Source organism: Stenella coeruleoalba, assembly GCF_951394435.1.
Source record: "Stenella coeruleoalba genome assembly, chromosome: 20".
Lineage (NCBI taxonomy): Eukaryota > Metazoa > Chordata > Mammalia > Artiodactyla > Delphinidae > Stenella > Stenella coeruleoalba.
Genome location: NC_137166.1, coordinates 43,207,641 through 43,224,024, shown reverse-complemented (window position 1 = coordinate 43,224,024; position 16,384 = coordinate 43,207,641). Strand labels below are relative to the sequence as shown.

The window sequence follows — 16,384 nt, the reverse complement described above, 5'->3', positions numbered from 1 at the left end:
TTATCTCCTTCTCTTAACTGCTGCGGTTCCAGGCACACTGGCCTCCTTAGCAGTTCCTTAAACGTGCAGGCTGGCTTCCCCGTAAGGGCCTTTGCACTTGCTGTCCCTTTGGCCTGGAATGCTCTTCTTGCAGTTGGCTCCCTCCATCATGTCCTGCAGGTCTTTGTTAAAATGTCACCCTATCAATGAGTCCTTCTCAGTCCAAATATTTAAAATTGCTGTCTTGTCAGTTTCTTCCCTACTTTATTTCCCCAAAGCACTTATCTTCTGACATACTGTATCCTTCCTTTTATTGTTTATCTTTTTTTGTCTCCCTCAATATATAATAGAAGCATCATAAAGGAGCAAGTTTTGTCTCATTCACCATTGTTTCTCTAGCACTTAAAACAGTTTCTGGCACATAGTATAGGTACTCTATAAATATTTGTGGAATGCGTGAATTTCTTGTGTGAATAAAGGGGGCTTCCGGGGACTGGAAGAGGAAGCTGGGAAAGAGACCTGCTTTTGCCCCTCCCCTCAGCCTGGCCTCCAAAGCTTCTCACATACTGTGCTGGGTGCAGCGTCCAGGCCTAACTGGGTTGGGGGCCACTTATGCATTCTGTGTTCATCAGCGTTGTAATTATCTGTGGAACTGCCTGTTTACATGCCTGCACCCACCCCCTTCAATGAGATCTTCCCAAAGCCCAAAGCCCTTCCCTGCTTAACCCCCTCGCTGGCTCCCCTGTGCCCTCAGGACAAAGTCCAGGCCCCTTACCATGGCCCACATAGGCAGTTCCAACTGGAGCTTTGTGGACTGAGCCGTGGTCCCCTCTCCAGCCATGCTGATATTTTAGTTCATTGAACAGTGCTGTGAGATCTACCTCCAGGCCTTCGATTACTCTATTTCTCTGACTGGGACATTCTTTGCCTACCTGACTTTTCAAATCAGCTATTCTCTTCTCCAGGAAATTTTCCCTGACCACCCCCCTGCCCCCACCTCAAGCTAGGGCAGATCCCTCTTTTTGGTCCCCCTCTACCCCCTAGAGTTTCCCCATCCCAGCCCTGACCACTCTGGGCTGTCCCTGGCTGGTGATGGGTCTGTCTCCCCACTGGACTGTGAGCTTCCTATGGGCAAGGTCCAGGGTCGTCTTGGTCACTGCTGAGTTCCCAGCATGGCCCATAAGGGAACTACTCAGTAGGCTCTCTTCAGAGGCTCAGTAGTTCCTAGAACAGGGTAGGCTCTCCTTGGGGTCTGAGTTCTATGGCCCCCAGCTTGGAGTGGGGAAACAGAGTAGACGGTTTTGGGGCATAAGCACTAGGTCTAATTCCTTGATGGTTCCTAGCACTGGGAGGTCACACAGTAAGCCCTTTTTGGAGTCTGAGTCCTCTCTTCAAGGTGGGGACAGTAAATAAACTCGAAAGTTAGTGATTGGGTCTGATTCTTGTGCAAGTCCCAGTACAGGGCAGGCACACGGTAGGCAGGCCCAGTGGGGACTGTCTGATTCCTCTGCGTGTCCCACGACACAGTGAGCACACGGTAGGTCCCCCTGTGTGTTTCGGGATCACACGGGGCTGTGGAGGCGATGTGGGTGTGCTTGTGCACACAGGCTCCCTAGCAGACGTAGTTAGTATCCGTGGGAAGGATGCAAACAGCACGCACAACGATGCTTGACCGTGTATTTTTATTGAGTCGTTGCTCCCTGTCCGCTCTCCACGCAGTCGGGATAGACTAGGCCAGGCACGCGGCCCCCGAAGCGGTACGTGTACTTGCGCCCCCCGCTCTTGCGCACGATGTCGCGGCGGTAGTAGTAGCGCAGACCTCGGCTCAGCTTCTCGTAATTCATGCCGGGCTTCCTCTTGCGCTCGCCCCACAGCCGCGCCACCTAGGGCGGAGGCAGGGCTTAGTCTGAGGGGGCGGGAGAGGTGAGGAGTGGGAGGGGCTTGACAATAGATGGGTGGGGCGGGGTTGGGGTTCTGGTCTGTCAGCGTGGAGGTTAGGCCCGGCGGAGCGGGGCGGAGTTGAGGGCGAGGCTGAGGGCGGGGCCTAGCACTAGGCGAAGTGCTGCTGGTGGGGCTAAACTGAACACAGGGAGACCCAGGCGGGACTAAGCGGGTCTGGGAGGCTGCCCCACCTCTTTGGGGTCGCAGAGTTGGAACTCGCGGCTATTGCCCGTCCAGCGGATGCAGCTGCTACGCGCCCCGTCGTGGAGTAGCTCCAGGAGGAACTGCCACAGCTGAATGGGACCTGCGGGGTGGAGGCAAGTGAATACTCAGGTTTCCTGGCCCCAGATCATGTCGCTTCGATGACCCAGGAATCCGGATCCCCTCCTCCTCGGGGACCGAGTCCGGATTCCTCCGTCTAAGGGACCTAAGAGTTGGCCTTGGGGACCCAGGCATCGGGGCCCCCATCTTGGAGATTTAGGAGTTTGGCTGCCCCATCTTGGAGACCCAGGGATCCACATCCTCATCTCTTTCCTCTTGCCTAATGCAGGAGCCTAGGTCCTCCTCCCTTGCTCTCGGGAAGACTACCCGTGTCTTAGTCCTCTCCTCCCTGGGGACCCAACAGGAGGGCCACCGCCCCCTCCTCTCTCGAGCCCCGCCAGTTTCCCGGTCCCGCCCCCTTGGCGCCTAGGCCCCGCCTCACTAGACTCCGGCTTCGCTCCCTTGGGACAAAGTGTCTCGGACCTCACCTCGGTGGTTAGCTTTGGGGTAACAAGCCAAGGTTGCGCGGTCCGACTGCTGGCTCGGTTCGGAAGAAGTGGTGAGATCTGAAGTCTGGTACTCCTTCGAAGAGGTGGTGCAGTCCGTATGCAGCCCCGAGTCCCAGGAGATGGTATAGTCCGATCCCGCAGGCCCGCCCCACGAAATGGTAGAGTCGGCGGGCGGCTCCCCGCCGAGGCTCTTGCCCCAATAGGTGGCGCCGTCCGGGCCAACAGAATAGTCCCAGCTGGTGGAGCTGGCGGCGACCTGGGCGCCCGACCACGAGTTGGCACTTTCCGCGGAGGTGGCGCAGTTCTGGGCGGCTGCCCCTTCAGAGCCAGCCCAGAGGGCGGGACCCAGGGCCTGGGAGACGCGGCTCCAAGGGACCGAGCCGGTGCACGGCAAGTCTGTCCAGTCTCCCGACCACGGAAGAGCCTGAGGGGCGGGTTCTGTAAGGACGAACGGACCCCAAGTGAGAGGAGCCCAGGTGTCCCGATCCCTGGCCCCCTCGGGGGTTCTAGGGGTCGAAGCTCGCAGCCCTGGCGCCTGGGGCCCCACGCTCCAGGATCTCGGTCATGCCACCTTAAGGGCACAGGCGTCCCCCGTCCTATCCCCGTTCCCCCTCAAAGATCGGGGAGTCTAAACCTCTAGTCACAATGGAGGACCCCAGTCCCCTCCTCCCCCCACCTCTCCGCACACACTCACCCGCCCCCCATGGAGCTTCTGGGTACGGTAATGCGGAGCCCCAGTCCGGCTGTGGGAGCCCTGAGAGGGATAGGACGTAGCAGAGTTTAGGGGATGGTGTGCACAATGATTAGAGACTCCCCTCAGCCACTCAACCCAGTGGTCTTTATTTGTCAGGGACTGAGAGTTATTACCCCCGGCCCCTACTCACTCAGACCTGGGACTCAGGAGGCTGTCTGGGCCCCTCCTCCTTCAACCTCTGGAGTTCAAGCCCACACCCCTCTCCCCGCTCAACCCCAGGAGTCCAGGCACGCCCCCTTCCTCCCTTAGACTTAGAAGCCAGCGTCTCACCTTCCCCAGCGCTCAGGGGTCCCAGCCCACAGACACTTTTCCAACCTGTCTCCGCTGTCAGCGTGTCCCCTTGGAGTGCCAGTTCAGGGAAATAGAAGTCGAGTTCAGCTCCTTCTGCAGGCAAGAAGGTTAGAGCCCCGTCAGGGTCAGTGGAGGCGCCCACCTGAGCACCCTCCCCACACACATTGTCTCAGCCCCAGCAGCCTACCCAGACCTGACAGCCTGCTCCCCAGGGGCACTTCCTGTGCTGATGCTTCATCCCAGTTCCACAAATCCATGGCTGCTCGCTGTGAATATTCTGCGTCAGAAAAAAAAAGGGCCCAGGGTGAGCTTAGGGACCCTGGAGTCTGAGCCCCATCCCTTGCTTCACTCAGACAGAGGAGTCCGGGCCTCTGCTCCCTCCTTCCCCAGGACCCTGGATTGTTGGCCTCCAGTGTCCTTTTCTCTCAGACCAGGAGTTAAGGGCCCCCAGACACCCAGACTTCCAGTCCCCAGTTCACAGCTCACCTCTGGCAGGTCCCTCTGCCCTCAGCCGGGGGTCTCAGCCCCATTTCATACCATGCACCCCCTCCCCCCAGGGGCCTGGGCAGGAGGGAATTTTCCAAGACGTCAGAGCTGGGGGTCGCAGCGGGGGTCGAGTTGCAGGGTCTGAGGCGGGGCCGAGCTGTGTCACCCCTGCCCCACTCCCCTCTGCCCCCAGAGATGGCCATCCGCCTCCATGGTAGCTTTGGCTGTCCTGCTGCAGGGGTGGCTTGGACTTGAACAGGAGCTTGGGAAACAGCGGGCTGGGAGAGACCCGGGTGAGGAGGGGTGTTTCCGGGGTGACTGGGGCGTGGGGGGGGGGCTTGGGGACTCGATCCTGTGACACGGGAGGTGGTGCGGGAGGAGAGCCTGGGGTCAGCTGGGCTGCGCCAGGCTTATCTGCAACAGGAAGGGGGATTTCCGGCCAGACCCCTGGTGGGCAGACGTCACAATCCACAGGGGGCCTGTGGGGGTAGGTTGACCTGGGATCCTCCACCAGGCCCACTTCTCCCCTTCTGAGGGCTTTGAGGGGAAGTCCTGGGGCTGCTTCCGAGGACAGTAGCAACAACAGTATGAACAATAACAACAGTGATAATAATAGCTAACATTTATTGGGGGCTCATTACATGCCACCGGCTGTGCCCTGGGCCTTTGTTTAATCCGCTTACCAGGTAGGTACTAGTCTTATCCCGATTTTATGAAAGGGGAAATTGAGGAGGAATTCCTTCCACTTTTCTTCATCTCCAGAATCCATGCCCTTCCCTGCTAATAACAGTTCAGGACAAATGGGGAAATTTGAATATGAACTGAATATGAGATATAGAATTAGTCATTTTCTTAGATGTGATGATGGTATTATGATATGAAAGCTATCTCTATAAGGAACACTGAGATATTTAGGGGTGAAGTGTTGTGTCTGTAACTTGTTTCCAATGATTCAGCAAAAAAACAAACCATGTATACTTGCGACATGTACATGCACACGTGCAATATTTGGGACACACTTATACTAAAAAATTATTTGTTGTTTGTCTTAAGTTCAAATTTAACTAGGTGCCCTGTATTTTTATTTCCTAAATCTGGCAACCCTAAACCCTGGTAGCTTGGCTTCAGAGCCTGTGCTTGTACCCATCCTGCAATATTGATAAGTAAATATTTACCATTAAAAATAACCTCTTTAGGGCTTCCCTGGTGGCGCAGTGGTTGAGAGTCCTCCTGCCGATGCAGGGGACACGGGTTCGTGTCCTGGACCGGGAAGATCCCGCATGCCGCGGAGCGGCTAGGCCTGTGAGCCATGGCCACTGAGCCTGCGCGTCCGGAGCCTGTGCTCCGCAACGGGAGAGGCCACAACAGTGAGAGGCCCGCGTACCACAGAAACAAAAACAAAAACAAAAATAACCTCTTTAATATGGGCCATTTCCAATATTCACCTAGTTCAATCACTAACCACTTGCCATTCTGGGGGTGGGAGGAGTGGGGGGCGTGGGCACTGCCCTTCATTGTTACACGAGGGAAACTGGGCCTCAACGGGAAGAGCAACTTACTAGGTCACACAGTGGGTGGTCTGGGGCTCCTGGGATTGGACCCAGCGCTGGTTGAACCACAGAGCCCTCGGGCATCACCAGTCCCTCCATCCATCTAACCCAGGGGTCTGAAAGGAGTCTCCACCTGCTGTGCCCCACCAGGCCTGGAGCCTCCTCTCCCTGAAGCTGGCCTCTCTCCTGTCTGTATGTGTCTATCTCTCCATGTCTCTCTGCCCTGGGTTGACGTCCCTGGCCCTGGGTCTCTGTTGTACCAGGCCTGACTGCAGTAACTTTTTTTTTTTTTTTTTGCCACACCTCACAGCTTGTGGGATCTTAGTTCTCTGACCAGGGGTTGAACCTGCACCCTCAGAGGTGAAAGCAAGGAGTCCTAACCACTGGACCCCAGGGAATCCCCCCAAGTCTTTTCTGATGTCTCAGTCCCTCCCCACCTGTCTTTAAGTGTTTCTGTCTCTCCCTATCTCCTTATCTGTTTCCATCTCTTTCCCTCCCTGGGTTTTTTCCCCATCTGCCTTCCCATTGTACTGCCTCAGACCCACAATTCTCGTCTCTTCCTGTCTCCCTTCCCACCTCTCTGTCTCTGCTCACTACATCCCTTCCATTTTGGTCCCTCTGTCTCTCAACCCCATTGATCTTTTTCTGTCTCCCCTCAGGACTTAAATGCACACATTTAAAACCCACCTTTCTGGAATCATTCTTCTTTCCATCTCCTCCTTTGCCTGCAGTGAATAGAAGAGGGTCAGGAGTAGGGAGGGCTAGTGATGTGGGGATGGGGTTTGAGGGTTCTGGAGCTGGGTGGTCCAGCCCAGGTGGCAGGGGGCTGAAGGGTACTTCCTGCCATTGATGGGAGGCCCTCACCCCTCTAACCAGACTGGAAAATGTGACGTCAGAGGGGGCAGTAAGGGAGGAAGACAGGAACTGAGGAAATTTGACACCTTTCCTGGGTAACTGGCTTCCCTGAGAAGCCTTGGCATTGTTTCTCCCCTCCCTCCCAAGCCCTCTCCCAATCAGGGGTTCTGACGGCTATGTCCCAGGGAGGCCCTCATCCCCTCCCCATGCCATCTCCCTCCTTTGCCTGGTCACTGCTCCAGCCTACTTCCAGAACCCCAGATTTTTCTAAAGTGCAAATCTGTGATGCTAGTCCCCTGCTTGAACTTTGTCTCAGCTTCTCAAGGCTGGCTGCTTTCAGGGTAAAGTCTAAGCTCCCAGTTTGGCATTCAAGTTCCTGCATGGACACTTCTTCAGACAGGCAGAGACAAGCGTGGAGCTGAGAAACAGGAGTTGGGGAGAGACTTACAGATGCAGAGAGAGAGAAGAGAGACTCAGAGAGATACAGACACTTAGAAAGAGACAAGAAACAGAGGGGCACTCACAGAGAAACAGAGAAGGAGGCACAGAGAAACAAAGAGATAGAGCAGAAGTTGGCTGGATTTTGGCAGAGTGAAGAAACTAGAAAACGGTCTCAGAGACCTAGAGGGTGACAACTGCAGAGACTAGGAGAGAGAAAAACAGGAAGAGAATGAGAGTCTCAGAAGTGGCCAGTGCCTTGAGGAAGCCCCTCCCTGACTCCCAGGATGGCTCCCATCCCAACCCTGATCACTCTGGGCTGTGACTGTCTGGCTACAGCCCTATCTTCTGCCACTGGACCATGAACTTGGAGGGAACAGGGCCTGTGGCTGTTTAAGTCACCATTGTGTCCCCAGCACTGTCCAGGCCCTTGATGAGAGTCTGCTGAATGGATGAAAGCCTGGAAGGTGTGAGCTCCAGAAGGGCAGGGCCCAGAAGACCCCCTTATCTTGGTGCTGAGAACACAGGGTGGAGTCAGAAGACCACAGGTTTGAGCCTCTGCTTGGCTTCGGCCTTGCCCTAAGCCTCTACTTCCTCCTCTGTGGAATAGGCTGCACTGGACGTGCACTTAAGAGGTTTCAAGAAGATGTAAGGGGCATGCAGCAGGGACCGAAAAATGCCCATCTGCATGTTTGAGTAAACTTTCAAGGCTCCCCACTATTCCCAGAGTGGGGGATGCTAAGCCCTGCCCCCCAAAGAGTGCTTCCAAGCCTAGCCAAGGATGGAAATGAACGTAAATTTATTGAAACTGGTTTTGGGGAGGATGGGTGGGTGGATAGTTGAGGATTTCCCAAAGAACTGTGGGGAGGAGCCAGCGCCCGGCCGGGTGGGAGCGGGTGCCCCGCCACAGACCCTATCTCAGGCCCAATTTCTTCTTCTCCTTTTGCTTCTTGCGCACCACGTCCAGGTTCCGGTCCTTCCACATGCTCTTGCGCAGCTTGATGGGGCGTGAGCCCACATACTTCCCTGTGGGAGGGAGGGTTCATGGTCAGGCTTGGGGTCAGGCTCAGGCCAGATGCCTGCCATGCCCACTGACCCTAGGGAAGGCTGCACCCACCATTCATCTCACGCATGGCGCGCACATAGTCGCTGGGGTCCTTAAAGCTGACGAAGCCATAGCCCTTGGTTTTGCCCGTGCGCTTGTCGCGGATCACCTTAGCCTTAAGGAAGGATGGGAAGCGGCTGAAGGCTCGTGCCAAGATGTCATCATTCACCTCATTGCCCAGATCCCCACAGAAGATTCGGAAGTCATCTGGGGTTGGGAGAGAGGAGGTCAGAGGATACAGATGTCTGGCTCAGTCTTATTTAAATGACCCCACCTTCTCTGGAAACATCACCAAGCCCTCTTCCTCTGTATGCCCTGCAGTCTCTGCCTGGGGCCCTCTTGGTCATAACAGCCAATGCCTGTATAGTGTTTACCCTGTGCTAGGCTCTCTGCTAAGCACCCATGAGTTCTAGCACATCTGGCACTCCCAACAACCCTTTACACCAAGGCACAGAGAGGTCAAGTCACCCGCCCCAAGTTAATCAGGAAGCGGCAGAGCTGGGACAGGAACTCAGGCATCTGGCTCCAGAGTCCTCACTTTTAACTAACTGCCCTGCCCTGCCCCACCCCAGGGCCAGCTCTCCCATACCCTCGATGAAGCCCCTACCTTCGTCATCCCAGCCCTGGCCTGTCCTCCAAGCCCACAGCATCCTTTGGTCTCCTGAACACCTCCCCATGGACATTCCCTGGGCCCCTGACACCCACTGGCTCCCATAATGGCACCCCGGTACCACAGAATTCATCGTTCCTCAGCCCTGCTTCCTCTGCAAAGCCCACTCTAATCCCCCTTGAGTCCCTTAAACCTGAACATACTGCCTGATTCTTCTCCAAGGCCAACTTCAGCTGCCATTCCTGGACATATCCCCTGGGCTGGGCCTGAGCCTCGACCAAATGTGCTCAAGCCCAAAGAATCCCTTCCCCCGTGAGCATATACTATTACCATCCCCTTGCTGGAGATGAGGAAAATGAAGCTTGAAGGGCTAAGCGACTTGCCCAAGGTCACAGAACTAGGGCCTACAGCCTGCACTGGCCACATCTGGGCCGGCGCTGCCATGGCTCTGGCCTGGGGTGGGTAGACGGTCCCAGGGAAAGAGGCAGAAGTCAAAGACTAGGATGGGAGGCAGGCCCCTCTCCTTGGCTACCGCTGTGGCTGCCCCATAGCTCTGGTGGTGACTGAGGACACTCTCTGAGAACAAGTTAGTTTACCCCAGGCAGAAATGATCTGACAAAGGGTAGGACCTTCTACAAACCAACCAGTCTGAACACATCAAAAAACTATTATACATAAGACAAAGCAGTGGGAGGGTGACAATTCTCATTAAAAGATAATGTAGTGACACAAAACTGCATGTATTCTCATTCGGGGGAAAAACAGCTATAATATAGTTTGGGGACAACTGGGAAAATATGAATATAAACAGAATATGAGATGCCACAGAATTATTGTTAATTTTCTTAGATGTGTTAATTGTGTAATGATATGAAAGAAAATATCACTTTTCTTAGGAGATGAATACTGAGGTATTTAGTAGTGAAGTGATAACGTCATTTATAATTTACTTCAAATGACTGAGCAAAAACCAAAAAAAGATACAAACACATGGAGAGTTAAAGTGAATACAGCAAAGTGTTAATCGCTGAATCTAGGTGGTAGATATATAGTTGTTAACTGTGCAGTTCAGTATTAAAATTTTTCATAAAAAGTTAGGAGACAAAAGAATGCTCTTTCACTTTTAGCAAGCCAGGCCCCTCATGAATGAAACAGAGGCCAGAAGGTCCTAGGTGCCAATCCCCTCCACCAAGTTCTGTTCAGTGGCCGGGCAAGGGCCCGCCCCCCAAGTGTCCTAGTCTGGCTCTCCCCGGGGTGGGCTAACCCACTCTGTAGGTGGGCCCTACAGAGAGGTGTGCAGTTACCTGGGTTGCCTTCCCTTGGTGGAGCAGCACAGATCCCGCACTCGAGCCCACTTACCTGCATCCCACTCCAGCAGGCTGGGGTCCTCCCAGCTGCTCCCAGCTGCTGTGCGAATGCAGCGTTTCAATTTCTCTGGCTTTCCTTTCTTCTTGTCCTCACCTAGAGGCTCTGGGACCTGCAGAGGAAAGGGATGGGGTGCAAAGGGCTTGATGCTGGAGTCTGCTGGACCCATATGCCCTCTTCATGTTCCACCACTTTCCTCTGCCCACCCGGTCCTCCCGCCTCCATAGCTGGGGCACTGGATGTGCTGCTGGGTGTCAGATGTGTGTGTCTGCCTCCCTCTTCCCCATGTCCTCCCAACCCCTCCAATTTCCTGGGTCCCTCCTACCTCCACAGATAGAAGATGACATGTGTTTCTGCGTGAAGAAGCCCCTGGGCTCCTGTCTGCCCAATCAGCCCTTACTGTGCCCCCACTGCTCTGCTCCCTGCCTACCTCAAGAGCCATGAGGCCAGGGGGTGGTTCAGGCCGAGGGGGCCGGGGTCTCGGACGCAGGGACAGGAGCTCAGGAATGCGCAGCGGGGGCAGTAGGCCTCGCACAACTTCCAGTGGCAGGGGCAGTGGCTCAGGCTCGGGCAGAGGCATGGCCAGGGCCAGTGGCAGGCTGGGCCCAATGACTGCAGGGCCAGCTGGGGTGCCCCCTGCCCCCACAGCCACCGCTGCGCCAGCCTCCTCCAGCCCGGCCGCTGCTGCCACCACAGCCTCCTCCTTCTCTTTCAGGCCCAACCCCAGGCCGAGGCCCAGCTCTCGGGGTGCTGCTGGCTCTTCCTGTAGGAAAAAGGAGGGCATGAGGGGGGCCAGATCACAGGCTCAGACCTCACTCACTACCACCTCCATCCTGTACAACAGAGCAAGGGCCTGGGCACCAGAGAGCAGGCAAGAGATACCTAGACAGGGAAAGGAGTCTCTAGTTAGAGACAAACACAGGGATAGAGAAACACAGGCAGAGAGACAGACAGACATAGGGACAAAAAAAGACATGAAGACAGAAAAACAGAGACAATCAAAGGAAAAATAGAGATACAGAGAGAGAAGTACACCTGTAACTTGTGTTTTCTCTCTATACTTTCCTTATAGAAAGAAAAAAACAGAAAGATATGGCCACAGAAGGAAAGAGGGAAAGACAGAGACAAAGTCAGAGAGTGAGAAGGCAGAGACATGAAAAGCCACAGGAAAGGCGGACTTGGTGGACACAGCCCACCGGGCCAGGATGAGGGCCTCCCTGCCCACTGCACCTCTGACCCTCAGTTCCCTGTACACACTCACCAGAGGAGGCCTCAGAGCAGCCATGGAGCCAAGAGGGGGCCCTGGGGCCCGAGCCATCGGTGGCAGCATCATAGGTGGTCCAGGGGGGCCAGGCAGAGGGGGGCCCACGAGGGCCTGGTGAGGGGGCCGCAGAGCCATAGGGCGGGGGCCACCTGCTGTGGAAGAAAGAGCAGAATCTGTCAGGGTGTTAGTGGGGAAATCGGAGGGCTTGGGGAGGAGTTACGTGGCAGGATGATGACCCTGGCCCCCTCACCTGCTCTCTGTAGCACATGAGGGATGAAGGCTGGATGCAGAATAGGGGCCCTCTGGGGGGCCGCAGCTGTGGGAGAGATGGGGGTGTGTGTCAAGGGGGACTGGGGCACTTGGGGCAAGGTGTGTGCTTGTGGGTACTCTCAGAACCAAGAGATCTGGAGAAGAGCCTGGGGAGCCTTCTGGGAGATGCAGGGTTCTTTTCATTTGTTCATTCAGCAGAAACTTACCACTGATGATTTCCTCTGGGCCTGGCCCTGTCCTGTGCAATGCTAGGGACACACCAAAGACCAAGGGCTCTAAGGGAGCTCCTGGTCCAGAGCAGGAGAGAGCAGACCTATCACCAGAGTGACAGCCAGAGAGATCAGGGCTGGGATGGGGGAAAGCCCAGGCAGAGTGATGGAGGCTGGGAGTGGGGAGCCCGGGAAGCAGTGGGAGCTCAGAAGACCTATGCCGGGGGGACTAGAGAAGGCTTCCTGGAGAAAGGGACCTGTAAGCTGAGACCCAAAGGATAATGAAGAGTTGGTCAGGCAAAGGGTGAGTTTGGAAATATTACTAGCAAGGAGAACATTTATAAACAAAAATGTTTCCCTTTTCAGTTTAGTGTAATCGTAATAGAGGATGTTAGAGTTGGACAGCATCATAGGAGAATGGTCAAGAGGTCAGTAGGCGTCCAAGCAGTCTTGTTGGCTGAACCGTGTATGTCCTCTGGAGGGCACTGGGGAGCCACAGCAGGGTTGGAAGCTGGGCAGGGGACTATGTCAGATATGCACTTTGATCAAAACCATACTAAAGTGTAGGAGGTGTTAAACCTTCTCAGATATCAGATAAAAAAGTGTAACAGGATTTAAGTAGCACAATTAACAAGTACAATCTAATAGAGATCACACCAGAACTTTACAGAACACATACCCTTTTCATACACATAAGGAAATACTAATGTCACAAAAATTGTGTGTATAAAGGTCATCTCAACAACACAAAGTAGGAGTGAGTGACCTGTGGAGAGGATAGATTTTAGTTGATTTTGGTTAGCTTGATTTGGGTTTAGTTGATAGGTTTTGGAAGATTAAAGTTGGGCGACAATGAGCAGGGGAGAGAAGGGATCTCAACAAGAGCCCTGCTGGTATATCCCAGCAATGTTTGGGGCTCCTGAGGAGCAAATGCGGATCTCTCTCTGCAAGGGGCTGGGTGATATAGGGTCTTGACTGACAGGTGAGGAGCACAGGTGCTTGTTTGATGGTTTGTTCATCCCATCAACAGAGAGCACATAATACTTACTAGCTGGCACAGACCTTATATTTTAGAGAAAGCAAAAGATGATAAACATAATAAATAAATTGTACAACTGTTCTAAAGCATGAAGTGCTATGAAGAAACATAGCAAAGCGTAAGGATTAGGAGTGACAGTAAGGGGGTTGGTTTGCAGTGATCAAGCGAAGCCTTACTAATGCGAAACTGACAAAGTACACGATCAGGTTTATGCTTTAGAAAGACAATGACATCATGGGGATGAAATGGAGAGGGTGAAGTAGTTGAAACAAGAGTGCTTGGTGGAATGTGGGATTTCCTGGCCCCAGACCTACCTGCTCGCCGCAGGAACATGGCTTCTCGAGCCTCTGGACTGTCCAGGTGACTCCGATCACCAGGACCAAAGCCAACTGTTGGGAGGGGAGAGATGAGGATGGTTGGAGGAAAGTCCCAGGCATCCCTTTTTCACTACCTTGCCTCCCTCGCTCCACCACTCCTTACTTACCTGGGCCCACAAAAGGTGGGCCACCCACCATGGGAGGAACCACTGTGGCTGCAGCGGCTGCTCGGGCCTCCAGAGTCTGTTGGACCTGTTGGAGAGGAGGCTTGGGTGAGAGGCCTGATTCAGTGCCCCCAAGCTGCCCTGGCAGGCTCACCTGGGAGGCCGAGGGTTTCATTCTTTGCACTCTGTGGCTATCTATCACACTTTAGGTCTCGGCTAAAACATCACTTTTCAGAGAGGCTTTTGGGACCACACTAGCCGAAGGTGTCCTTAGCCCCTCCCAGTTGCAACTTCTCTCATCATCCTGTTTCATCTTCCCCAAAGCACTTAGCACTACCTGAAATTATGTCTAGCGTGTCCTCCTTCTCTCTCGTGCCATCACCCTGGTCCAAGCCACCATTATCTCTTGCCTAGAGTATTATGGTAGCCTCTTCCTCAGACTCCTTGACTCTGCCCTGGCCCCCTATAGTCTGTCCTCCAAACACAGCCAGAGCGACCCTGGTGACATCTAAGTTGGATCACATCACCTCACTGCTCAAAACCCTTCAACTGCTTCCCATCTCAGAGTAAAAACCAAGGTCCTTGTGATGACCAACAAGGTCCTACTAGATCTGTCTCTACCACCTCTCTGTGCTGTTCTCCTCCCACCCTCTCCCTTGCTCACTGCATTCCAGCCACACTATTCTCCCTGCTGGTCCTTGAACATGTCAGGTATGCACCTACCTCATGGCCTTTGCATTGGCAGTTCTCTCTGCTGGGAATACTCTTCCCCCAGATATCTGCCTGGTTCCCTCAATCATGCCCTTTATATCTGCGTAAATGTCACCTCCTCAGAAAGGCCTTTCCTGATCGCGCTGATAAACCTCTGCCTTTCTTACTCTACTTTGACCTGTCTCTCAGTAGTAAAATGTAAACTCCAAAAAGGTAGTGATTGTTTTTCTGTTTTGTTCTCTGCTATATGCCTAATGTCTAGAATAGTACCTAGTGCAGAAAAGGCACTGGAAAATTATCTGTTGAGAGAATGAACAAGTTTCATTTACTTGTTCTCTTTTTAGTAGTCTCTCTCTTCACTACTCATATATACTTAGCTATAAAACACTTGAATGTGACTAATGATACTGAGGAACTATTTAATTTTAGTATGAATTTTAAATAAATACAGAACATTTCCATCATTGTAGAAAGTTCTACTGACCAACATGATCTAGAATAAAAGCTCCCAAAGGGCAGAAATATTGTTTGTCTTAGTCACTACTGTGTCCTCAATGCCCGGCACCTGAAATATTTGTCACACTAATTAATCAACAAGCCAACATGTTAATAGCTCTCTGTATACAAACACTGTGTTCAGAGGCAACGTGCTCTATTATATGCGTTAGTTCAGCCGTACCTGCTGGTATGTGTTGGTGGCGATAATTGGGCGGATCACAGGAGCTGCTGGGACTTGCATTGCTTCTACCGTGGGGACGGTGGGCACCGCAGGCACAGCAGTTGGGATTCCTGTAACCGGAGCCCCCAGAACTTCCTGCTCAAACCTGGGGTGGGGGCAGGACAGACACCACAGCTCAGGACCTTGCACCAATTCTGGAACGCTGGGTACATCGCGACAGCGCCTTCACCCCTGCCAAGCTCTCCTTCTTACTCCCGCCCCCACAATCCCGAAAGTCCCATTTCCCCAAGATAGAGCCATCTGTCGGGCCTATCGTGGCCTGGAGGGTCCAGGGCTCTGGCTGTGGGACGGCTCTTATCGCGCCCTGTCGCGGGCCTTACAGGGCCATCTCCGCCTCCATCTCCTTCAAGCGTTCCTCGCCGCTCTTGCCCGGGATGCCAGCACCAGGGCCCGGGACCACAGGTCCTCCTGCACCCGGGAGTCCCGGGGCTGGCCCCGCCCCGGCCATCGCTGCTGCCGTCGCTGTCGCCACTACTACCGCCTCAACTCAGTCGCCTCCGCCGGTTCCGCTGTGTACTCCCTGGCTTCGTCAGGGTGGGCGCCAGCGGATGACGTCTCAGCGAGAGTGACGGGCGCCGGTACATGACATAATGCGCCAACGGGGCTCGTCAACGGGGATCTAAGGCCAATGAGAACCCGGCCACACCCGAAGGGCCCGCCCCAAGGAGGAGTATAGGCCAATCAGAGTGCCGGAAAAACGAGTTTTACGGAAGACTCTGAGTCTATGAGAGTGCAGCCGAGCGAGACCACCACGCCTACATGAAGGAACACGGGCTAATGAAAGTACTGTAAAGTCAGTTGTCGCCGTTCCTGAAGTGGAAACTTGATCTTTAAGAACTCAGGAAAGTTCGGAGGTCCCACCCTTGCCACCGCGAGGCCCGTTCCGGAAGTTTTAAAACACACTGAAATCCGAATGATCCCAGGGCAGGACGAGGCTGGGTATAGCTGGGGGCCGTGGTCGCCCACTCTGGGGTAGACGGACACGCTACCAGACAGTGAGTCCCAGAAAAAACAGGGACATGATGTGGGAAGCTCAGATGAGGTGCCTGACTCAGGCTTCCTGGAGGAGGTGACGTCTGAAAACTTCTGCTGGATGAAAATGAGAGAGATTCTGGGTAGGAGGAATACAGTTCATGCAAAGGCCGAGAGACAGTAGTCAAGTGCGTCACCTCATAAGGTCACGCGTATAGTTTCGGTGTCTGTGCTTTCTAGGGATACAGCTGACCCCTCCTTTTTTTTTTTTTAGTCCTCAAAATGTTTTATGAATATTTTCAAAAATACACAACAGTAGGGAGAATGAACATCCACGTACCTCTCAACAATTACTAATATTCTACCCTTCTTGTTTCGTCTATACTTCTTTTATTTTTTTGCTTTACATTATAGCAAATTCCAGACGTCTATCAATTCACCCATAATAGCTTCATGATGTCTCTCTAACATAAGGAGTATTTAAAAGGAAACAAAACAAAACAAAAACAGCATTTTCACACCCAAGAAAATGGGTATCTTAGTATCATCTAACAC

The 16,384-nt window shown here is 53.6% G+C and overlaps 2 protein-coding genes across 5 annotated transcripts; both read right to left on the bottom strand.

Annotated features, from left to right (window-relative positions):
* Positions 1 to 1,538: 1,538 nt before the first annotated feature.
* ETV2 (ETS variant transcription factor 2) lies at positions 1,539 to 3,992 on the bottom strand (the record flags this gene model as incomplete). The annotated part of the gene is made up of 6 exons (XM_079908404.1): positions 1,539 to 1,862; positions 2,112 to 2,224; positions 2,670 to 3,128; positions 3,385 to 3,444; positions 3,715 to 3,828; positions 3,923 to 3,992. 6 exons carry the CDS (start codon positions 3,990 to 3,992, stop codon positions 1,662 to 1,664), a joined length of 1,017 nt encoding a protein of 338 aa, XP_079764530.1. The 3' UTR covers positions 1,539 to 1,661.
* Positions 3,993 to 7,832: 3,840 nt separating this feature from the next.
* RBM42 (RNA binding motif protein 42) lies at positions 7,833 to 15,391 on the bottom strand. Of its 4 annotated transcripts, none has more exons than XM_079908079.1 (10): positions 15,178 to 15,391; positions 14,798 to 14,942; positions 13,411 to 13,495; positions 13,241 to 13,315; positions 11,659 to 11,724; positions 11,406 to 11,581; positions 10,575 to 10,907; positions 10,139 to 10,256; positions 8,182 to 8,376; positions 7,833 to 8,090 (listed from the first exon to the last, which is right to left on the bottom strand). In XM_079908079.1, exons 1-10 carry the CDS (start codon positions 15,303 to 15,305, stop codon positions 7,978 to 7,980), a joined length of 1,434 nt encoding a protein of 477 aa, XP_079764205.1. In that variant the 5' UTR covers positions 15,306 to 15,391; the 3' UTR covers positions 7,833 to 7,977. The 4 variants fall into 4 exon arrangements, with proteins under 4 accessions (XP_079764205.1, XP_079764206.1, XP_079764208.1 ...); XM_079908080.1 differs by having other exon boundaries at positions 11,406 to 11,560; XM_079908082.1 differs by lacking the exon at positions 11,659 to 11,724 and having other exon boundaries at positions 11,406 to 11,557.
* Between the last annotated feature and the right edge of the window lie 993 nt (positions 15,392 to 16,384).

What these genes read in the sequence shown, in the direction of transcription:
- RBM42 (XM_079908079.1), bottom strand. Translation starts at nt 15,305, where the DNA reads ATGGCCGGGGCGGGGCCAGCCCCGGGACTCCCGGGTGCAGGAGGACCT. An exon ending in CATGTTCCTGCGGCGAGCAG is followed by an intron (nt 11,725 to 13,240) that starts GTAGGTCTGGGG and finishes TCTCTCCCACAG; the next exon opens with CTGCGGCCCCCCAGAGGGCC. An exon ending in CCTGCTGGAGTGGGATGCAG is followed by an intron (nt 8,377 to 10,138) that starts GTAAGTGGGCTC and finishes TCCCAACCCCAG; the next exon opens with ATGACTTCCGAATCTTCTGT.